The sequence below is a fragment of the Diabrotica virgifera genome, chromosome 7, assembly GCF_917563875.1.
Source record: "Diabrotica virgifera virgifera chromosome 7, PGI_DIABVI_V3a".
Lineage (NCBI taxonomy): Eukaryota > Metazoa > Arthropoda > Insecta > Coleoptera > Chrysomelidae > Diabrotica > Diabrotica virgifera.
The window spans coordinates 215785843-215811570 of record NC_065449.1 but is presented as its reverse complement, the minus strand read 5'-3'; the positions used below and the strand labels follow the sequence as shown (position 1 = coordinate 215811570).

Here is a 25728-nt window from a genome sequence, read left to right as displayed (position 1 = left end):
GAATTCGAATAGCTCAAAACGCATTCACTATGCTAAGGAAACTGTGGTCTTCACGTAAGACGACAAGTAAAACCAAGATACGATTATTCAATAGCAACACGAAGACTGTGCTACTCTACGGAGTAGAAACTTGGAAAGTCTCAAGAAAATGTAATGGACAGATGCAGGTATTCATAAATAAATGCCTAACAACGATTTTAAACATTTACTGTCTAAATTGGATATCAAACCAAGAGTTAGGTGTTCATTTATAAATTCCTAAGAGCAATTCTAAACATTTACTGTCTAAACCGGACATCAAATCAAGAGATCTGGACAAGAACTACTAAGGAACCTATATCTAAGAGAATATGCAAAACGAAATGGAGTTGGATTGGGCACACACTATGGAGACCTGACACAAATATAGCGAGGCAGGCCCTAGAATACCCACCACATGGAAAGAGAAGAACAAGTATGCCTGTAGAAACGTTTAAAAGTAGTCGAGAAAGATAATATTGCTATAAATTAATTTTCCGCATGGAGTGAAGAGGAATAAGTAAGTAAGTAATCGTAACTCCAGCGTTACAGGACTCATCGGCAAGTGTCGCTTTTGTGACTGCTCCTATTTAAGATCAGCAGAGTCCATTAATTTGAAATGTTAATTAAAAAGTACAATATTCCTAATCAACAACTTCAACACATCAATTTAGGCTAGTTTTATATTTGTTGTGTAAGCTGCTTAATCCACAAAATAAGAAGACTTGTGCCATTTCCCTACAAGTGCCCTTTCCTCATCAGCTCATCAAATGGAATTCCTCATTCCTTTCCTTTAACGATCAACTGCAGAAAACCTTATTTATCATTTGATTCTCACTCGATCCGTAGTATTTTCGATAACTGCCGGTTCAACCACATTCAATAGAATCCAAACATGGCATGGTTGTTTTTCCATCCCTCAACTCCATGCAACAGTGTAGGCAGTTCGTAGAAATTAATGGCACACCATCGAGTAGTCAGGCTCAAGTATAAAATGCAACATTTTGCATTTTTCTCATCATTTTCCATGCGGACTGTATCCTCAGAATATTGGATTATATTAATAAGATTTCTATTTACCTTTCTATAAATTTTAAGGCCTCCTGGACAATGGATTCAGAATATAAGTTGAAAATTAGTAGCGACATAATGCAGCCCTGTTTGACTCCGTTGTGAATCTTAATATCCAATTTTGTCATATTTCCGATCGGCGACGTTTATATGAGCTGACTGGTTACAATACAAGCTCTTCATAATTATTAGGTGAATTACCATCTAACCAAATTTGTTTGAGCAGATTTATAAGTTTGGCTTGCTTCACGTTATCGAATTCTTTTTTATAATGTATAAAACTTGCGAATTTTTATAGATTATTCATTCCCCTGCTGATCAAGATTTTTGGATTAATATTTGTATTGAGACTAAAGCATTTCTAGTGTCCATTCTATTTTTGAAACAAATTTCTCTGTCACTTATTAGTCCAGTAAATGAACGGGAAATACGACGATACCGTGTAATTTTCAGGGGCAACTCCGAATTGCATGAAAATTTGGATTTAGGTTCTACTTACCTTCCACTTCGAAGTTGAAATTGTGAGGTTGGTTGCTTTTTCTTGGGGGGTGACAATCACCCCTTCTCGGGGGTGAAAAAACATACATTCAAGATAAGACCGGAAATGGATAAATTGACTGATTTTTAGCAACTTCCGTTCTACAGAGATTTTTATGTAAGTCGATACTTTTCGAGTTATTTGCGATTGAAAATGTTTATTTTTCGAAAAAAAAAAATACTTTTTCAGACGGTTTTCCACAAATAATTCAAAAAGTAAATATTTTATCGAAAAAAATGTCTTTAGCAAAACTACAGCTTTTAAAAAACCGAAAAAAATGGTGTATTATTAAAGTCTATCAATCGAGTAAAAACACAGTTGTAGCTCATGAAAAATACGTTCTAATTCGTCTTATTCCAAATCGAATATTTCAAGGTAAAATCACCGAAAAATTAAGCATTTTTCGGGAAAAACCCATTTAAACGTTTTTAAACTGTTTAACAAAAGCTTTATCAATATTGTTTATAAAAGTTTCTAGCATTAAAAATAAGCGAGTTACGCTCAAAATAAAGTTGGCCTCTTTCTTTTGGTAAAAAGAATCAGGAAAATCTCCCTGTGGTTGGCGAAACGAAATTAATCGTTATTGCTTTACAAATAATTTACTTATCTATTTATTATATGATCTGTCAGTTTCACCGGAAAGTGCTTATTTTTGAAAGGGGTGTAGTTGAAAAGACTTGAACGGGTCACTAATCACGAGTGTATGCAAATTTTGAACAGCCATATCTTAACCAATTCATGTTTTACGGAAAAACAATATGAAACTAGCGTATTTATAATAGCAGAACCTACATTTTTTACTCTTTAAGATTTTTCTTATCACTAATACTTTTTAAGTTATTTTGAAAATAGGAAATTTTTCAAAATTTTTGTTTACTATAAAACCAATTTTTTTTTAAAATAAGCACTTCAAACCACTCAAACTCACAGATCATATAAACAATACACATACAGTTAAAGTAAATGGTAACGCGGTAACGATTCATTTTAATTAGGCTGCTAAACAGAGGGAGATTTTCACGTTTTTTTACAAAAAAAGGGGGCCAACATGTTTTTCAATGTAACTCGTTTATTTTTTATGCTAAAAACTTTCGTAAAAAACAAATATAAAGCTGTTTTTAAATACTTTAAAAATGTTATTAAGCTTTTCCCGAAAAGTGCTTAATTTTTCGGTGATTTCACGTTGAATTATTCGATATAGAATTAGATGATAAAGAATGTATTTTTCATGAGCTATAACTTAGCTTTTACTTAATTTATAGACTTTAGTGGTACACCATTTTTTAAATTTTTTTATAAGCAACCCTTTTTCTAAGAATACTTTTTTGATAAAAGATTTACTTTTTGAGTTATATGCGAAAAACCGTCTGAAAACGTAGTTTTTTTGTCGAAAAATCAACATTTTTAATCGCGAATAACTCAAAAAGTATTGACTTACATAAAAAACTTTATAGAAAGAAAGTTGCTTATAGTCTGTCAATTTATCCATTTCCGGGCTTATTTTAAACACGCGTTTTTTACCCCCCGAGAAGGGGTGACTGTCACCCCCAAGTAAAGGCAACCAACGGAACAAATTCAACTTTGAAGTGGATGGTGAGTAGAACCTGAATCCAAATTTTCATGCAATTCGCAGTTGCCCCTGAAAATTACACTCCAAAACGGTCATTTATTGGGCTATATGTTTTGATCTATCTTTCGCCTTGGGATAGAGTTGGGTTTGTAGAAATGCTTATAATGAATGACACTTATTGTTTGTCAAACGATACTTGTTAAATCTTTTTGAGTTGGATTTTTAAAATTGCGTGACAAATGTAGATTGGAAAAATTGCTTGGGTATTTTTCCACTTTCGTATTCTTAAACAACGTAAGTATAAGATTACTATTTTCCTCTTACAATAGTTTTAGATTTTAACACTTAAATTATCTGGACCAGCTGCTTTTCCATTTTCAGTTTCTTCCAAAGCTTTAATTGATTCTTCGTTTAGTAAGTCAGGCCCGTCTTAATTCGCGATTAATTTGTTCTATTGAACTGCAATCATCAGTAAAACATTCTAATAGTAAGTTTTTCATACTTCTGCGTCTTCTTGTTTATCTGTTATAATTTGGTTGTATGTAATTTGTGATATTTCTTTGATCTTCTCACGTAGATTAAAACTATCGTGTTGTCTTTTGTTTCTATGTTTATTTACCAATTTTTTTTTTACTTTTTTCAGTTGTCTTTTAATGATTTTGGCGTTTCTATTAAGTATGTTCTTCTATAACAGATAAAACGTAGATAAAACAGAATTATTATCTCATAAAGCAGCTCTTCAACCTTTACCTCTTAATAACAGCCAGCTCAGTATCGTTGATTCTGTAAAATTTCTTGGTATTTTTTTAGACAGCAACGTTAAATGTTCACTTCATGTCGATTTGTTAAGAAAGAAACTATCTTCAGCTTGCTATGCTATAAGATCTGTTTCGAAGGAAATCAATTTAGCATCTTCCAAAATAACCTATTTTTCTTTGTTCGAGTCGCATCTTCGATATTGTCTTCCTTTTTGGGGTTATTTTTGATTAATTCGATGTTATTTTAAAATTACAAAAAAGAGCAATACGATATCTGTTTGGCCTCAGAAGAATAACACATTGCAGAAGCTACTTCAAAGATCACGGGATTTTAACTCTTCCTTCCTTGTATATTTTAGAAACTGTTTGCTTAATTCGTAAACAACTACATGTCTTTCCAGCAAGACTCAATCATGACTATTTCACGCGAAATTCTACCTTTGACGTCTATTTACCGACCCCGTCATCTGAGTTAGTAAAGAAATCTATATTATATTCCGCAAAAAAACTTTACAACCATCTCCCTCTACAACTTAAATCTGCAGCATCTTTCCCCAAATTCCGTAAAATGACAAAAGCCTACCTATCTGAAAGACCACATTATTCAGTAGAAGAATTTCTTAATCAATAACTATGTCATATGCAGCAGCTTAATTTTAAACTTATTAGTTACTAGGTAGACTATGCAATTTGAAATTTATTTTAATTTTTTAAATTTTGCAATTTTGTTTCTATTTTACTTCATTATTATTATTTTTTTAATTAAATTGACGATTTATGCAATTTTAGTAAATTGTATTATTATTGTTTTGTATTGTACGCTTTTCCATGACAATAAAGCATATTTCTATTATATTCTATTATTTGTTATCTTCTTGTAATCTTCTCTCTTTTATCAACTGTAAGATTTCAGTGGTAATTTAATCTCTTTCTTGTATGGTTTATTTGATTAGCCTACATTACTGAATTTTTATGTTTTCTTTTATCGAAAGAATTGTAAGTTTTAAACAGTGTTAATATTTTTTTAGTTTGCTCTCCTATCAGTAGGTGTATGTAAATCAAACAGACCGTTGTATTTATTGTCTTATGTGTTAATTATATAAAGTGGAATTAATCGCTAACTAATAGCATTTAATGAGGTAATTTGTGTTTTTGCTTTAATTTATATCCACTATTTAATGTAATTTGATTAATGAGGTTCAGTTTAATATTGTAATTACTGCTATCTACTGACACGGGGCTATATATCAACCTACTCTGTTTAAATGAATAAAGTGATTGATTACAAATTATTTGGTATATTTATGTATGTGACGGTTTATGCAATACAGCAAATTCTTGTTGACTCTTTTTATTTGTTGTGGATATAACTGAAAATTAATTGATTTGTTCTACTCTGTTTTAAAGTAAATTTTATGTTGGGGCTAGTATTAATTACTAAATCAAATGTTTAATTAAAATCCTTTATAAAAGGTATATATAATTTATTAAAATTCCCTTAAAGTGCTACATCACATACGCAGAACGTTTTGATCTTAATACAGATCAGAAAAAGTTTATGTTATACTAACAGGATGTTCACATACTAAGCCACCAAAATTGAAAATATGTAGGTAAATACTCTTTAAAATGATATAGTCATGGAAACATTGAAAAAAATTGTTTTAAATAACACGAATGTTATAAATAATACACGATTAAGCACCGGGCACGATTTAACCCTCACATGAGTCATGAGTTGGATACGTAATGAAATTCAGCTACCCCATATCTTGAACGGTTGATGGTAACTGAATCGTAACGGAAATCTTTAAAGATGTCAAAAAAACTATCAGTGCAACCGAAAGTACCAATGTGTACCTATTGTTTCTTACAGCCAACAATATGAGACTTGATGAATTTAAAACAACAGTAACAAACATCACTATGTTGTGGCTAAAAATTAAAAAAAGCTACACTGCAATTTTAAGGTATTTTACTTGCATGCCAAGTTCCATAAGCAGCGTTTTTCTTTTAGTTTCATAGATATTTACTTGACTTAACACACTTTATCCAAACTCTGTATGAAATAACAATATTTAAATTCGTTAAAGAAAAGATTAACTATGTATAATTTTCAAATTATTCACCGATACGCTTAACCCGTCCGAAGGAGTGCTAAAACTTTTAAAACTAAAAACTTTCTCAAAGGAAGAGCTTTCTCAGTTTCATAAGTTCGACTACAATTTTAATTTTTATAGAAACATGAATTAGCCATTACTGGTGAAAAAAGAAACTGTACTTAAAGGATCAAATACAAAACATCGGTTCAGTTAAAAGTTTCTTCATTATGTAGCTACCAGCCAAAACATCTCGGTTAAACTTTTTAGAAACATCTCTGTCTCCCTCTGTCGCACAACCAAAGTTTAAAAATTAATAAATGAATTTATTTTTAAGTTCGGTGTATGTTCGAGAATAGAGTATACAAAATAGCAATATTTTAGATTTTTTGAATGTTTTTTGGTTCCAGTGTATATCTTTAAACTACTTTTACCAATAAATTTCACTTATGAGATCTTAGAATCCTTCAATATTTCTAAAAAAATTTATTTTATCCCTATCGTATCCATAATAATTACTTTAATACTTAATAATATACTCCGCCCAAGAAGAACCACAAAATTTATTGACCTTATAAATGATTGTTTTTAATAAATTTTGTGGTCCATCTTGAAGAGAGTACATTATTACCTCTAGACCACATTTGTGAAACATAGATATAGCATCTAAAATAAAAGATTACCCACGAGCGATCATTTAAACACATTTTTTTTATGTTTCAGAAAATAATGAGACAGTACCATTATTATAAGAACAGTTTATACAGGGTGTCTCGAAAAGACTGGTCATAAATTATACCACACATTCTGGGGTCAAAAATAGTTCGATTGAATCTAAGTTACCTTAGTACAAATGTGCTCATAAAAAAAGTTACAGCCCTTTGAAGTTATAAAATGGAAATTGATTTTTTTCAATATATCGAAAACTATTAGAGATTTTTTATTGAAAATGGACATGTATCATTCTTATAGCAGGAACATCTTAAAACAAAATTATAGTGAAATTTGTCCACTCCATAAAAATTTATGGGGATTTTGTTCTTTTAAACCCACCCAAACTTTTGTGTTCGTTCCAATTAGTTCATTATTGTGGTACCGTTAGTTAAACACAACGTTTTTAAAACTTTTTTGTCTCCTAGTATTTTTTCGATAAGCCAGTTTTTATCGAGATGAGGCTTCTTTTTCAACATATTAACGTAAAAATTGTATGGGGGTTTTGTTCATTTAAACCCCCCAAATGTTTGTGTACGTTCGAATTAAACTATTATTGTGGTACCATTAGTTAAACACAGTGTTTTTAATTTTTTTGCCTCTTAGTCTTTTTTTTTATAAGTCACCTTTTATCGACATGTAGCTTCTTTTTCAAAATATACCTAAAAATGTAAATTATAAATAAGTTTACAGATTTATTAACAGGTCTCTATAACCGTGTACCTAACCATATACAAATATGTGGTGGATTCGACAAATATTCAAAATATGTCGATAAACACTGACTTATCGAAAAAGTACAAAGAGACAAAAAAGTTTTAGAAACAATGTGTTTAACTAATGGTGCCACAATAATTATTCAATTGGAACGTACACAAAAGTTTGGGGGGGTTTAAGGAACAAAACCCCATCAAATTTTTATGGGGTGCCCAAATTTCACTTTAATTTTTTTTTTAAGATGTTGCTGTAATAAAAATGCTACATGTCCATTTTCAATAAAAAATCTCTGAGAGTTTTCGATATATGAAAAAAAATCGATTTTCATTTTGTAACTTCAAAGGGCTGTAACTTTTTTTCTGTGCACTATTGTATATAGGTAAGTGAGGTTCAATCAATATATTTTTGACCCCAGAATCTGTGGTATAATTTTTTATGACCAATCTTTTCGGCACAGCCTGTATAATTATGACATGCAATTGCATTAGCAAATTTTTGTTTGTGAGATGGTGACAACAAAATCAAACCTGTTTTATATCTTTGTTCATAAGTAATTTTTCATTTTACGTACTATACTACTTCTTTTTTTAACATTGATACTTAATATTTTTATATCTATAGACTTAATATTGTAATTTATGTTTTAGTTTTATGTGTGGCGCTTGCTTAGGTAAATTAGAAACAAGTAATTGGACTTCATAAGTCCTAGGTTTTCACCAAAATTAATCGAAAATAGAACTGGAAGTCGATATTTGAACTCTTTGTTTAACTTTGCGTCGCTTGATATACTTTACGATTTTACTAATTTTGAGTCATTTTTACTAAACTTTGGGTCATCATTGTTTAAACAGAAACGACTTCAAAACCGGAACTAAAGATTTAAACTCAACTTTTCAATATGCTTCGATTGATGTGTTAGATGTACTATTTCTGCGACTATAGTGGCACTTCTGATTAGAACTTTTTAACCGGAATTGATATAAAAACCAAAATTTTACATTTGTTCTCATCTTGCTAAGGCACGACGAATGATATATCGCTTATACTATTTCGGTGAGTTTAAAACAATACTTATGGTTACAACGGTTTAGTCACAACTCTCAAACCGGAAGTCCGATGTCAAATTTCTCATCTTTAGTACCATCCTTGGATTATAAGCTTTCATTCGACAACTCTTTTGTCATTATATCTGTATTAATAACGGATGAGTTATATTCGCGGATGAACAAACAGACGGACAGACAGTCATGAAACCGGAAGTATAATATATTTGTTCTCGTCTTGCGAAAGCGCGTCGAATAATATATTACTTGTACTATTCCGCTGACTTTAAAACAGTACTTCTGGTCGCATTTCTAAAACCGAAAGTCCTAGGCCAAAATTTTACCTTTAGTACTATCCTTGAAATATAAGCTTTCATTTGACACCTCATTTGTCATTCTACCTGGTATAATGACCGAGGAGTTATATTCGCGGTCAGACGGACAGACGAACAGACAGCCTAGGTCAAATTTCTCACCTTTAATATCATCCTCGGATTATAAGCTTTCATTTGACACCTCATAATATGTCATTCAACCTGGTATAATGACGGAGGAGTTAGGTTCGGGTCGGACGGACAGACGGACAGATAGCCTAGGTCAAATTTCTCACCTTTAGTACCATCATTGGATTATAATCTTTCGTTGATACCTCATTTGTCATTCTACCTGGTATAATGACGGAGAAGTTATATTCGTGGGAAATTTCTCACCTTTAGTACCATCCTTGGATTATAAGCTTTCATTTGACACCTCATTTGTCATTCTACCACGTATAATGACGGAGGAGTTGTGTTCACAGTCAGACAGACAGACAGACAGACAGAGAGACAGACAGACAAACAGACGGACGTGGATAATTCAAAGTTTTATAAGTAAGTTATAAAATAAATACCTACCCCATGGATTGGTAACAACTGGAGAATCACTACGAATAAGAATAAAACAAGAACAAAATTATGTATAATATCATATACGTTTAAGTTTACGACTTATAGATTAAATTTTAAAAAATTAAATACGTTAGGGAGCAGAACACAAATAAATACAACCCATTTACCTATTTTAAATACACGCCTGATATCGATTTTATCAGAGCGTAACATACTAATAAATGCCGCTGAAGCATCTACATTTACTAAAAGCAAAGACCTTTTGGAAAAAAATTTCAACTCTTGTATTAGCAAAATTACCTTTTCAGCCCGTTTTGATCTTTAAAACATGTAGGGTGGAAAGTAAAGCTAGCAGCCCATTATGTATATGTGTACACACAAAGAAAACAGACTTAAAACGAAAGTCAAAGACGTAAAATGCCTTATTTACTGGAAAATGCGTTTTGAAATAAACAATAATGATCTGAAAGGATATTGTTTACTTGTTTGTTATACAGTATGGTGCAAATGAAAGGAATCAATTCTGGCATATATCATACAAATGACGTCATCCATCTGGGCGTGATGACGTAATCGATGATTTTTTTAAATGAGAATAGGGGTAGTGTGCTAGCTCATTTGAAAGGATATTTAATTCTCTATTCAGTAATATAAACATTTACATACTTATTTATACAGGGTGTCCAAAAAATTTTTTTTAATTTATATTATTTGACAAAAAAACAGTGTGTGTGTTTTGTGTTTTATTGGCACTGGTTTTCACAACCAACTGGCCAGTCAATTTCATAATGATTTTTTTAGACTTTAACTTATCACTAACTCAGGGAAGTAATGTGTAGTGTGTGTGTTGAGTAAGTGTCTTGTTACTTTGCAAAGTCGACGTCATTGTCTTTGCAAAGAGACGCTAATTGTATCCGAACGTCTGCGGTACCTCCGGTGAGTACCGATCCCACAAGGACAGAAACTATTTTCATTTATTAATTTATAATAAACGAAAAATCTCTGACCTCGGTGAGATTCGAACTCACGACATTTCGGAATTTTCGATCCAAATGTAGGCGCACTTACCACGGAACCACAGAGGAAGTTACAAAAAAAAAGAAGAATGTATGTAATTTATTTAATTTAAAATACATTTTACTGTTGTCAGAAATCAGAAAAAAAATTTTATATCAAAAATAAACATTGCTTTTCGCTTAAATTGAATATTCAAACTTCCAAGAGACAGGTGGCTCGTGGAAGCTGGCTGGAATATTGAATTTAATCGAACAGCAATATTTATTTCTGAAATAAAATTTTTTTATGCATTTCAAAAAATGTCAAAGTGGTTCAAATGTCATGATTTGTCGATACCCATAAAAGTCAGATTACTACGATGTTATATCTTTCCTATACTGTTGTACGGAGTTGAGTCGTGGACTCTCACAGACGCCCCCTGCAAGAAAATTGAGACTTTTGAGATATGGCTTTATCGTCGAATCCTGAAGATATCTTATACAGACCACATTATTAATGAGGGTGTTTTGCTGAGAATGCAAAAAGAAAAAGAGCTGTTAATCAAATTAAAAACAGCCAAAATTGAAAACCTCGGTCATATCATGAGGAACGGTGAAAGATATGGACTGCTGCAACTGGTCTTACAGGGAAAGTAGAGGGAAAGCGAGGACCAGGAAGGCGAAGAATTTCGTGGCTGAAAAATCTACGTACGTGGTTCAACACAACCACTACAAATCTTTTCAGAGCAGCAGTGTGCAAATTACAGATTGCCATGATGGTCGCCAACATCCGAAACGGATAGGCACTACAAGAAGAAGAAAATGTAATCTCAAGTTCAAGATTCAGTATATCCCCACTTTCTAGCAATCCGTTCGGGAGATTTGGAGGACGCGTCTATAGACTCACTTTTCATCATCTTTTTAAGGGGATAATTCTAATTCTTAGAGTCGTAGAAAAATGCTGTCAACAATTTTAACTAAATGAAAAAGGTGCTGTCAACATTTTGTCAACTAGCTCTTAGTTAACGTATAAAGGTGGGAAATTATCGTCAGTGGTAAAGTTTTATAGGTTAATACCGATAATTTCCCTCCTCTATAATTTTCATCTCTTTTTATTTCACAACTCATTATGTTTTCCATCTTTTGCGTTATTAAGCCGGTTATTAGCGCGCTCATCACTGTATGTAATTCGTAGAGAGACCTGTAATACATATGACTCATTAGGCTTGTATGTAGGTAATCATCACAGTTGGTTGGACTTCTTTGGAATGATGACAGAGGTGGAGATAAGCCAATATTTTGGAATTATTCCCGGTCTGTACAATATACAGGGTGTAACAAAAATACAGGTCGTAAATTTAATCACATATTCTGGGACTAAAAATAGTTCGATTGAACCTGACTTACCTTAGTACAAATGTGCACATAAAAAAAGTTACAGCCCTTTGAAGTTACAAAATGAAAATCGATTTTTTCCAATATATCGAAAACTATTGGAGATTTTTTATTGAAAATGGACATGTGGCATTTTAATGGCAGTAGCATCTTAAGAAAAAATTATAGTGAAATTTGGACACCCCATAAAAATTTTATGCGGGTTTTATTCCTTTAAATCCCCCCCCCCCCAAACTTCTGTGTACGTACCAATTAAATATTATTTTAGTACCATTAGTTAAACACAATGTTTTTAAAACTTTTTTTGCCTCTTAATATTTTTCCAAAAAGACAGTTTTTATTGAGATATTTTAAATATTTGTCAAATCCACCACATATTTTTATATGATTAAATACGATTATGGAGACTTTGTAATAATATGAAAATTTATTTAAGATTTAAATTTTTAGGTATATTTTGAACCATATTAAAAAGAAGCCACATCTCGATAAAAGGTACCTTCTCGAAAAAATACAGAGGCAAAAAATTTTAAAAACACTGTATTTAACTAATGGTACCGCAGTAATATTTTAATTGGAACGTACACAAACATTCGGGGGGTTTAAAACAACAAAGCCCCCATACAATGTTTATGTAAACATTTTAAAAAATAAGCCTCAACTCGATAAAAACTGCCTTATCGACAAAATACTAAGACCCAAAAAAGTTTTAAGAATATTGAATTTAACTAATAGTACCACAATGATAATTTAATTGAGACGCACACAAAAGTTTGGGGGGGTTTAAGGGAACAAACCCGCATAAAATTTTTATGGGGTGCACTAATTTCACTATAATTTTTTTTTAAGATGCTCCTGCCATAAGAATGCCACATGTCCATTTTCAATCAAAAATCTCTAATAGTTTTCGATATATTCGAAAAAATCGATTTTCATTTTGTAATTTCAAAGGGCTGTAACTTTTTTTATGTGCATATTTGTACTAAGGTAAGTTAGGTTCATTCGAACTATTTTTGGTCCCAGAATACGTGATTTATTTAATGACCTGTATTTTTGTTACACCCTGTATAATTGCAGAGCTCCACCAAAACACAAGTAGATTTGTAGAGCAGTATTCTAAATAATTTAATTAATTGCCTCTGACACTGCTACTTGTCTAACGTTTGTCATTTTTATGGCTTGGTTTACCTCAGCAGATGTTATTGCAGGTGCATCTTCTGAAAGTGTTAAGACGTAATTCCTTAATATATTCTCATTGAAGAGCTAACGTATGTAGGTACATAGTAATTCCAATTAATATATTATAAGTTTTTCTTCCAATAAATAAGTTCAGGATTATTGTACTGTTTTAATTATATGGACTGTTTCTTGTTTCGAAGAAACATGTCAAGAATCCAAATCCAAGACCAACAATTTCCTTAATTATCTTGAGAACATTTAAGCTGTTGTATTTACTATATAGTTCTTAAATTTCGTTGTATTTTTGCTTATCCTTCTTTCCTTTACTTTCTTAATTTTGTTTCTAATAACTTCGTACATTCTTTTGAATTCTACATAATTATTGTTTTTATGTTTCCTACGTGCATCCGCGCGTCAGTGTCAGAATCGCCACAGTTATTAATTTTTGTTTTCTCTGGTAATCACTTGTACTTAATACTACTTAAAGTTTCGTTTTGAATATTAATCATTTTTTGTAATTTTTGACCAATGCATAATCTGCGGCTCTGTTATTATATTTTCTATTTCTTTTAGATCGCGAAACTTTTGAATAATTAGCTATTTGTAATTCGGGCAGTTTCTGGTTTTTGTAATTTTTTAATATCAGCGTTGGTGTAATTACGTTGTCGCCATTTTATTCTTCGTCTTATTTTCATGTCCTTGACCGCAGTATTATTATCGGATGCAATATCGCAATCTTTACTTTATTTTTGTATCCCAATATATCCCATTTCTAACCTTCTTACAGACGAGAATGTAAATAATTTTATTTCGGATTATTTGGCCTTCCTTGTTACCTGCTGCTTTCCGTGTAAAATATATTATATTTTATACTATATATTACTATACAGTATGGTGCAAATGAAAGGAATAAATTCGTTATTTCATAAACCGGCGACTTTAACCCGGCCGAAACAGGTCAATTTTTATTTTTAAATTATGATATTTTGGCATATATGACATACTAGTGACGCCATCCATCTGGGCGTGATGACGTAATCGACGATTTTTGTAAATAGGAATAATGGTCTTGTGCTAGCTAATTTGAATGGTTATTCGATTCTCTATTCAGTCATATAAACATTTACATAATTATTTATACACGGTGTCTAAGAAAATTTTAATTAAATTATTTGTCAAAAAAAAGAAGAATTTATGTAATTTATTTAATTTAAAATACATTTAACTGTTACCCGAAAACAGAAAAAATGTTTATTTTACAAATAAACATTGCTATTCGATTAAAATCGATGTTAAAGTCAGCCACCTGCCTCTTGGAATTTTGAATATTTAATGTAAGCGAAAAGCAATGTTTATTTGTGAAATAAACATTTTTTTCTGATGACAGCAGTAAAAATATATTTTAAATTAAATAAATTTCATACATTCTTTAATATAATTTAATTTAATAATTTTTTTGGGCACCCTGTATAAATAGTTATATAAATATTTATATTTCTGAATAGAGAATTGAAGAACCTCTGAAATGAGCTAGTACGCGATCCCTATTTTCATTTAAAAAAATCAACGATTACGTCATCACGCCCAGATGGATGACGTCACTAGTATGTCATATATGCTAAAAAATCATAATTTAAAAATAAAAATCGACCAATTTTGGGATTTTTCCTTAAAGTCGCCGGTTTACGAAATAACGAATTTATTCCTTTCATTTGCACCATACTGTAAGCTTCTCTTTGGCAGCTTGAATAAAATGTTGCTCACCACAATTTGTTTTTCTATACAAAATTGCAATAGTCTCTTTTTTCTCTGGTTTCTCTCATCCAATCTCACCTTCCCAATGTACTCGTATTCTTCCTTCCTTCCTTCCCGATTTTGGTACAGTCGCTCATAATTACTGCTATTCTTTTTCTCATGATCATCTTTCAGTGCGTCACAGTTTTTCGATTTCTCTCTAACGCATTAAATTGTATGTGACAGAAAAAAAGGCACGTCTGGGAATACTTCGGTAATTATTCTAGTTCGGTGATTATTCTAGTTGTCGATAGATGGCGCCATAATCAAAAAAGAATTATTTATTAAATAAAATAATAATATTATCAATATAATCTGTACAATTTATAAGACTATACAAATGAAAGAAAATACCATTTTATAAATGCAATAGACACAATTGATTTGGTTTTATTCCAAATTGAAAATAAAATTTGACAACTGTCAGATTTAACTAAAATGTCACGTTAGAATAAATGTCATAAATGTGTATTATCACGGACTTACCTTTTTTTCTATAATTTGTGACGCACTGAAAAATGTTCATGAAAAGGAGAATACTTCACGCTATTTTCTTAATTTTAATACACTTTGCAGATGTTCGTAAAATGTTTCGATTTCTTCGTGTTGTCAGCGGTGTATAAAATAGATTGCCATGTAACTTAAAACTTTTTTTTCTTAATCATTTTTAGTAGATTCATGGTAAAAACTGCAGAATATTTGCAGTTATATTTGCAATACTTGCCGAAATAAAAAAATTTACAAAATATTAAAAAAAAATAGTCGGTAAAAATTTTAAATAATTACAAAATTATGTAAAATACCAGACAAAAATAGTTTTAGAAAAATAACTCTGTAACTGTCTAAACTCTTCACACTGTATATTGAATTTGCTTTTCTTTTATACATTGTATTTCATTACTGATAATTTACTGTTTTTGTGAATAACAAGTTACTAGTCACGGTTCATGGACAGCAAGATTTGGCAAGGGAATAAAGAACAAGTAAAGCAGGGTTTTTGAGGTCGTAAATCAGCGAAATATCTCTGCCTGTTATATATATACAAAAACCACAAAATTGCTATATGGAGTGTAAGACGCATATACATACTCGGAAAATAAGGAAACATTGAACACAATATATGCGGATAGATATACTGAGAATAACCGACACAATAATCTATTATTTACCTAGAATATTCCATTGTTCGGGGACAACAGACGAAACAATAATCTATTACACAGGCCTACAGAAAAAAAAATTGTTTTGGTGCCGTGAATCTTTAAGCTGATTTTTACTATATTAGGGGCGCTAAATCGAAATATGGATTTCGTTTTATTGTATCAGCTCTAGTTTTTTGGATATGACAAAATCCGAAATTAGAGTCTTAATATTTGAGATAATGAAGAATATCTATTCAAAGGAATGTACATTGTTAATTAAACTTATTCCTCAGTATGTATTTGTTGTTCTCACTGTATTATGCCTTATTTATGCAAGAAATTATACTTTAATGTCGTTACATTACTATTTTATAAGGAAATAAAACAGCTTGGAGAGTACTTTTAAACTTTTAAAATGATACATTTACCACTTGTAAACCCATTCAGACTCCACCAAATAATGGCTCATAGCCCATGTACCATGCTTCGCCTACATAGGAAGGAAGCTTACCCAGATAAGTATGGAAAAACTTAAAGCCGGAATCTTTCATGGACCACAAATCAGACTTCTTACAGAGGATCCGGCTTTTGTGGGGTCAATGAATGAGGTAGAGAAAAAAGCTCGGCTTTCATTTGTGGATATTATGAAAAATTTTCTGGGAAATCACAAAAGTGAAAACTATGCTGGCTGGTAAACCGTTTGCTGAATAACTTGGATGGAATATGAGCATCAAAGTCAACTATCTTCACAGCCACCTGGACCGTTTCGCTGAAAACTTAGATGACACAAGTGAGGAGCAAGGTGAGAGACTTCTCCAAGAGATAAAAACCATTGAGGACCGCTACCAAGGAAGATGGGACACCCATATTATGGCAAGTTTTCGCTGGGGTTTGAAGAGAGACTGTTTAAATGTTCATTCCAGGAAATCACGCAAGCGAAGCTTTCGATACGTCAAGTAAAGTTTTTTTTTCTATTTTGTTAGTTTTTTTCTCAAAACTAATTGTACATCTGTTTTATTGTACAAAGGGTTTTATTGTAGTTAAATGGCTTAATTCGCAGACGACATAGTTTTGTTCACTGACAACCTCAAGCAGATATCTGCAATGCTACATGAACTTCAGTTAGTGTGTGCCAGTGTAGGTCTTAAAATAAACATCTCTAAAACAACTAGTGGAAAAATACATATACCTTGGACACGAAATAAAGAGCACAAGAGACAACCCAACATGCGAACTACGAACAAGAATAAACATGGCATGGGCAGCCTATGGAAAACTCAAAGACATCTTTAAAAGCGATATACCAATTTCTTTAAAACGTAAAATATGTGACCAATGTGTGTTGCCTGTGGTGACTTATGGTGCCGAAACTTTGACATTGATAGCTACAATTTCTAAAATGCTGCAAATAGCTCAGAGGAAAATGGAAAGGTCAATGCTGAGTATATCGCTTCGTGACCGAGTTGGAAATTAAGACTTAGACTAAGAACATGAGTTACCGATGTAATTTCCCGAATTGCCACCCTGAAATGGAACTGGGCCGGGCACGTCGCCCGAATCAGTGATTGGAGGTGGACGAAGAGATTACTTGAGTGGATGCCGAAATTAGACAAAAGAAGTAGAGCAAGACCCCTACTCGTTGGACTGACGATCTCAAGAAAATGTCAAGAAATTTGATGCAAAATGCTTAAAATGGAGCACAATGGACAAAAATGAGGGAGGCCTACGTCCAGCAGTGGACGCAAAGGGCTCGATGATGATGATGAAATGGCTTAAAATATACGTAGTTTTTAATTGTGTGGTTTTTATTTTAATTAAGTATATCCATATCAGCATATTCGTATTTTAATGCATAAAAGCTGGCATGACCTACGTTATCTTGAAAACTAGAGCTGATAGCGCAAAACTAATGCCATATTCGGAATCAGCACCCCAAATATACTTAAAATCAGCTCTAAACACTTCGGCACCAAAAACACTGTAGGCCTGTGTTTTTACCTCGAATATTCTATTATTCGGGGACAACGGACACCGAACAAAAATATATTATTAAATAATTTAGGTGATAGCTTTAAATAAATGTTAGCTGCAAATACAAAAATAAATTCATGTTTTTAATTTTTTGTGTTGTTTTGTCGATCCACCAACTTGAACAGCACGATCAAGTTTGGCCAAAAAACAGACGTTACTCTCAATCATTTCTTGTTTAACTTCAATTAAATCAATTAAACAATAATTAAATTATTATTAAACAATAAATGATTGCGATGACGTCTGTTTTTTACTTCATTTTCAATTTAACAAAACTTCAATACCTATGCGTGTTTGTCTATACGATAAAAAGTAATAATTCTTTATTGGTACATGATTTTAAATATTTATGTGGATTTTTTTTGTTTGCAACTGCCAATAGGGCTTTTCGTTCACAGTCATTTGTTTCGAGATTCTGTCATATGTCGTATGTAAGGTTAGATTGCTCTGGTTATCCTATTCATACAGCTAGATGGCGCTATTTTTTTGCTTCCTCAAAATAATGGGAAATATCAAGAACTGTATGTATTACAGTCTATAGTATTTGCTATAACTGCATCACAATTACAAATGAGGCTGCAAGCCACCCATCAGATGTTTGCAAGTGGCCAAACCATTAGAAATAGACTGCATAAAGTGGGGTTAGATTAGATTAGAATATGTGAGGTCGTTACGGCTATGGAGCCCCTCAGCACTTCGACCTATAAAGATCTTTTTTCTACAACCACTATTCAAAGTGCACTTTTCTGAACGGTTTTATGTTAGCAAACTTGATATTTTCTCACAGTATAAGATATTTGACATTAGTGTGCAGAAAAATGACGTTTCTGTGCCGCAAAGTGACGTTTCTGTGCCGCAAAGTTCTTTTCTGCACAGTTGACTACCTCATTCCGAGTAACGTTATATTCTGTTTACATCCGTGGACTACCGCGTTCCGAGTAACGTTATATTCTGTTTACATCCGTGGTTAAACTTTAGACAAATATATAACCTATAAGACAATTATTATATTTAACTATAGCATAGAAACTAAATTATGGATGTTACAACTGTTTTATTTTACAATTTTATTCTTATTAAACATTTTATAACTATCAAATAACCAATAAGGATTTAGCAACCTGTGCAAGAGACGTCGAATGAAGTAGGTTTTGTGTAAATCCGTGACTGCATAAATATAATGTCAATAATGTGTAATAATTGTTTAAATTTAAACAAATTAAGGCAGTACATTAATTTTTTAACTGATTTCTGTGCAATTTATTTAGGTATAAGGAATTTAAATTGATTAGTAGGTATTAATTATTAAATACAGTTTAAAATTTATCACATAGGTACCTATTATAATTAATCGTCGTTTGGAAATTGTGATTTTTATTTTTAGGAAAAACTGTGCTTGTAGAAAAAGTATAGTGTGAAACACGTGCAGAAAGGTAATTTCTCACTCGTTTGAATTGCGGCACTCTCTTAAGCTCGTACCGCAACTATTCAAACTCGTGAGAAATTAGTACCTTTCTGCACTTGTTGCACAATATACTACTGTGCATACCTTAAACTAGTTAAACTCTAGGATGCCAATACTTCTGATGAAATTGATTATCAGCCTAGGCGACTTGTTTTCTAACAGGCGGGCTCAAAAATTCGTAGGCTGATATAGAAAGAATTTTTTCTTGATAAAATTTAATTTTATTATTCAAAATAGTTTCCTTCGAGGACTCTACAAAGATTATGGCGATCATACAACTTTTCAATACCATTTTTATAATACAATTTGTCTTTAGCCTCAAAGAAGCCGCAGTTTCGGCGATTAACTTCTCATTGGTGCTAAATTTCTATCCAGCGAGCATTCTATTGAGGTCAGCTAACAGGTAGTAGTCGCCTGGAGCCATATCTGGTGGATACGGTGGCTGCGGAGGCAATTCGAATCCCAATTGCCCCAATAGCAATAGCGCAACTTAATAGTCGCTGTTAATGTTTTTTTCCTTTTCAAAACACTCGATGAATATTATACCATGCGCATCCCAAAATATTGATGCCATAATCTTGCCAGCCGACTGTTACGTCTTTCCACGCTTTGGAGTCGGTTCATCACGTGCAGTTGACCCGGCAGACTGTCAATTATACTCCGGTGTGAAATGATGGAGCCATGTTTCATCCATTGTAATTTATCGACGCAAAAATTCGGTTTTATGACGAATGAATAGCTTCAAATACTTCTCAGAAACACCAATTCGTTGTTGTTTTTGATCGATTGTGAGCTCTCGCGGCACCCTCTTTGCACAGAGCTTTCGCATACGCAAATCTTCATGCATATTATTATATCCAACACGTTCTTTTCATATCTTTACAGCCTCAGCTTTCTCGAACAACTTCACTTTATGGTCATCCAAAATTATTTTGTGGACTTTTTTGATGTTTTAATCGGTAACAGCCTCTTTGAGGCGTTCACTGCATGCATCGTCCGCGGTGTTCATTTCGCCTCGTTTATACTAAGCAAACCATACCTCAACGATTAATTTTCCTTGTACAGAGTGTGAATATTGTTTATCAATCCAAAATTTGGCTTCAACAGTATTTTTCTTCGCCAAAAAGCAATCAAATGTTAAGGTACGAAATTCCTTTTTATCCATATTTTTTAAAGTAACATAAGTGGCTTCACTTAAAATGCTATATCTCATAAACTAATGGTTCGACAGCTGACAAATTTATAAACGGATCTTTTGAATGTTACGGCTGACTAAAAATCATATAGACTTAATACCACTAGAGCCATCTATGTGTCAGCCTACGAACTTTTCAGCCCGCCGATTATGTCAGAGGGCGTTAGGGTGACCTCTTCTAGGAATTTTAGTCGTTTGCAGAACAGCGCTACGCAATTGCATAGAATGTGTTCTGCCGTTTCTTTTTTGTTGTCACAGAAACGACAGTTCTCATTATCTGATTTTCTCATTTTTTTGAGGTGATATCTCAGAGGGCAGTGACCAGTGAGAGGGCCAGTGACCATTTTTATATCTTTTTTACTCATTTCGAGAAAGCGGTTTGTTGCTCTAGACGACACTTTTATGAGCCTTTTTGCTTGCCTTTGTCCTGGTGTACCAGAATAGTTGTAGTTGATTAAGTTCCCAGGTCCAGAGGTCCTCTCTGATGTGGCTTTTTGGTAGTCCACAGAAGGGTTCTGAACATTGAAATGGGGTACTGGCCCCTTCTTTTGCCAGCCTATCAGCTTCGTCATTTCCTGCAATTCCCTTATGACCTGGCACCCACATCAAAGTTATTTTGTTGCGTTCCGCCAGCTTCTTAAGGGATTGTTTACATTCCCAAACCAATTTTGACACATAAGTAAAAACTTTAGAGCCTTTAAGGCAGCTTGGCTCTCTGATAAAATAAAGACTTTTGCCCTACGAGTGTCTCGGCTGAGACATTCTTGGGCACTAATCTGTATGGCCTGTATTTCTGTCTGAAAGATAGTTGGGGCGTTTCCAAGAGATTTGGATAGCCTGAAATTCGGCCAATAACTCCCACTCCTGTCCTTTCACCTATCTTCAATCCATCTGTTTACCATACGAGTGAACCTTCCTGCAGTTTCGGTTCAACTGTTTCATCCATTTGGTGGTTTTTATGACCACTTAAAATGGTGTTTCGAAGTCGAATTTGACTGACATGACGCCTGTCGGCTTATCCTTAGAATTCAAAGGAATTTCTTCCAAGATTTTAAGATGGCCCACTAGATCGCCAGGTTTCATTATTTGTGTCTGTCGCAGCTTTAATGCAGAACTGCAGGGGAGGAAGGTTCAGCATCACCTCTAAGACTGCCGTGGGGCATGTTGTCATTTCCCCTGTGATTCCCAGACAACCTAGCCGCTGCACTTTTTGCAGCTTAGCGTTAGCTGTTGTTTGTTGTATTTTTGGCCACCATACGAGTGATGCGTATGAAACCATCGACCTAATAATCGTAAAGGTTAATTACTTGAAGCGGTGTGAGAGTGCATGTATTAATCAGAGGAAATCGCGCTTATCGACTACAGTGGAAACAAGAATACGCAAATTGAGTTAGACTTGAGTGAGTTTCTAATGCGTTCACAGATCAGCCCCTATTTGGATTTGTACCAGAGACAAGACGGACAAGAATTTGAAGACGATCTGGCAACGCCGAACGACTGGACATCGTACAGGAGGTTCATAGACAGCAGTTCGGCAGTATAATGGTATGGAATGGCATCACTCTTTGTCTGAAACGGTTTCTAAATGCAACAGACTACCGCGATATTATTCTCGAACATATTGTTGTACCCTTTGCCAAACAAGCTGGTCTCCAATTTCAATTAATGTACAACAATTATTAGATTTTTAGAAATTTCCATTAAATCAGTGCACATTTTAACTTTTGTTTCTTACATCTTGGAGAAACTATATTACACTAAAATTACGATGAATTAATTGCTGACTTATCAGAAATTGTAATGGTATATCACTTTTTAAAATACAAGTAAAATTATTGATGTATATTATCAGAAAAACTTTTGTGTTCCTTAGACATTTTTGATCTGACTTACATTAAAAAAAAAAGAATGTGTGTGTACTTTGTACGCACGTAAGAAGTTATACTTCTATTATATGATTATATGATTATAAACGAAATTAATATACTTTTTATTTATATTTTATTTAAATATTAAATTAATTTTTACTTACTACTTCTCAAACATTTTTATTAAAACAGTGCCAAAAATTAAAATAATAAAAAAATAAAACACACACAAACACATTAAAAATGCCACAAATGATTTCTGAACATTAATTGCCGGAAATTTTTTTAACTAAATACGTATTTTCTGAAAATAAAATTATATAATAAATATACTTACAATCATAAAATGTATAAAAAAAAATAAAAAAATAAAAGTTTCTATTGGGATTCGAACCAACTTACCACGCGGCTGGTATTTGCGTTGTATTGGGATTCACTCGCATTAAAACTTCGCCACAGAGACAGCTTGTCATTATGTGCGAAGATCGTCTAACTAAACAGATTAACCTTTTGACATTTTTAACTTATGTAAATCAAATTATTTTGATTTTGAATTGAAGTGATTTAGAATTGAAAAAATACAACAAAACATAGAGTAAGAAAACAATATGTTAGGTGAATATTGATAGAAATTTTGATGGTAATCAAATTATGTAAATAAAATATTACATACTACTTATATATTTTGGTAGGTTCAAGGTAGGTATCGGAGCCCGTATAACGACTAATAAATTTCGCAATCACTTGCGTCGTGCAAAGTGGCTATGTTCAAATATCATAACAAAATTTGATCAACTATTTATAAAACACTTACCAGTGAAAGATTCTTTAGCTTTGAATAAGCGAGATCTGCGGCACTCATACCATACTAGTCACAGTTTGATGAGCTTTCACATTGGCATGCAACAATCATCTCTTCTATGTAAATAAGTCCAAAAATATAATATTAAAACTATTTAAAAAGGCAGTATAACCATTAACTAACTTTTTGTTTGTTGTTTCTCTTCCTACAAATTTTAAAACGCAACAAGCATACATTATAACCAAACCACAGTCCCACAGCTGTGCCACAGCTGCCATATTGGATAATTTTTGTCATGTCATTTGAACATCCAATCAGAACAAAGTTATAATGCGCATGCGCCCGGTCGCTAGGTTTTACCATATAAAATTTCACCGTCATTACGCCCGTAAAGAAGTATAACTTCAAAAAGTTTGTGTAAATTATTGTAAAAGAAAAACTTACCGTTTACGTTCAGTTCTGTAGCGGCTTTGCTATCCCTGGTGTTCATGGCGGTGTTGAATTCAGTAATGGTGGTTCCGTATGAAGCGGCAGAGCCCGAACTCGTACTTCTTCGTCCATTAACCTGTCCCACTGTCGTCAACTCTCCGTCGGAAGGATGTAAGTAGTGATCCCCATACCGATCCCTATACGACGTTCTATGCTGATGTATGGAGTTTAAAATAATATTGGAAGAAGTTCTTGTTAGCGCTTTCCTTTGCCTAACAGCTTCTTTATATATCCTGCAGTACATGGTTACCATGACTATTCCAGGAATCCAAAAGCTTATAGAACTACTTATTACCGCGTAATATTTATTAGTTATAAAGATACATACATTAGGATGAGTCGACCGAAATTCTTGATGTTCGTCTGTAGTGTACCACCCGAGGAATATGGGTGTGAAGCTCATAAGAGCCGGCAGCACCCAAACGTTGGCTAGCATGAAGGAAACAGTTTTGTGCGTCATAGTAATTGGGTACTCTAAAGGCCTTACTATAGCGTAATATCTATCAACGCTTATGCAGCAGAGGTGAAGTATACTGGCTGTAGAAAAGTAAACATCTAGGCTGTTATATACATCACACATAAAGTATCCAAATAACCATCTACCGTTGGTTAATTCAACGCTTGCATTAAAAGTCATAGCGCATAATGCTACTAACATATCTGCCATGGCAAGGCTTACTACGTAATAGTTAGTGATAACCCTGAGCTTGCGATGCCTATGAACACTAATTATCACTAAAGCGTTGCCCAGTACAGCACTTATTATTATTATGAAGAATATACCTCCTTTGACGAAAAGGAGAACCAAATCCAGCCAATCGGGGTGGTGGTTTTCGAGTGTGGTTATGTTAGTTTTGTTTTGAATGGTAGTGTTCTGTAATATGCTAGGCAGATTCGTGGATATTGTTGCTGAATATGAAGCCATAGCATTAACTATCATTGTGTTTTCATTGGTTGGGCTCGTACGGTTTAACACATCTTGGATCAAGCCTCTAGCTATTATGGTGATTTGATTTGAAGATCTTCTTTATGCAGCGAATTGGAGCACTCCATATTGATCTGAAACAAAGTAATATCATGTTATATATCACGTTAATGTTAATAAATAATTATTAACTAAAATGTTTTAAGCAAATTTCATTTACTATGATACAGATTCAGTTTTATACAGGGTGTCCCGAAAAGATTGGTCATAAATTATTATATCATAGATTCTGGGGTCACAAATATGTTGATTGAACCTAACTTACCTTCGTACAAATGTGCACATAAAAAAAGTTATAAGTAATAGCCCTTTAAACTTACAAAATGAAAATTAATTTTTTTTAATATTTCGAAAACTATTAGATTTTTTATTGAAAGTAGGTGTGTGGCATTCTTATAGCAGGAGCATATTAACAAAAAATTATAGTGAAATTTGTGCACTCCATAAAAATTTTATGGGGTTTTGTTCCCTTAAACCCCTCCCAAACTTTTGTTTACGTTCCAATTAAATTATTATTGTGGTACCAATAATTAGACACAATATTTTTAAAACTTTTTTGCCTCTTAGTCTATTTTCGATAAACCCATTTTTATCGAGATGCGGCTTCTTTTTATTATGTTGACATAAAAATTGGATGGGGGTTTCGTTCCTTTAAACCCCTCAAATGTTTGTGTACGTTCCAATTAAACTTTTTTTTTGAGGTACCATTCGTTAAACACAGTGTTTTTAAGACTTTTTTGCTTCTCAGTATATTTTCATATTATAAAAATGTAAATTATTATAGATATTTCATATTATTACCAGGCCCTATTATAATCGTACTTAACCATATTGGGACAGTGCAAGTTCGGCAAAGCGACACCTATTTCTACGATTATAAGATTCAGGTTATGTTATTAAAACGTAAACAATTGTATGTAGTAAATAAAATTAGTTATTAAAATGCAGTACTGCAAGCAAAACACAATTAATT

General features: G+C 32.8%; 1 protein-coding gene across 1 annotated transcript; it reads right to left on the bottom strand.

Moving 5' to 3' along the window:
• Window positions 1-12930: 12930 nt before the first annotated feature.
• On the bottom strand, window positions 12931-24821 carry LOC114326755 (octopamine receptor beta-3R-like). Its single transcript, XM_050657091.1, has 2 exons — window positions 23726-24821; window positions 12931-13022 (listed from the first exon to the last, which is right to left on the bottom strand). The coding sequence occupies exons 1-2, from the start codon at window positions 24708-24710 to the stop codon at window positions 12931-12933; spliced, it is 1077 nt and encodes a 358-aa protein (XP_050513048.1). The 5' UTR covers window positions 24711-24821.
• Between the last annotated feature and the right edge of the window lie 907 nt (window positions 24822-25728).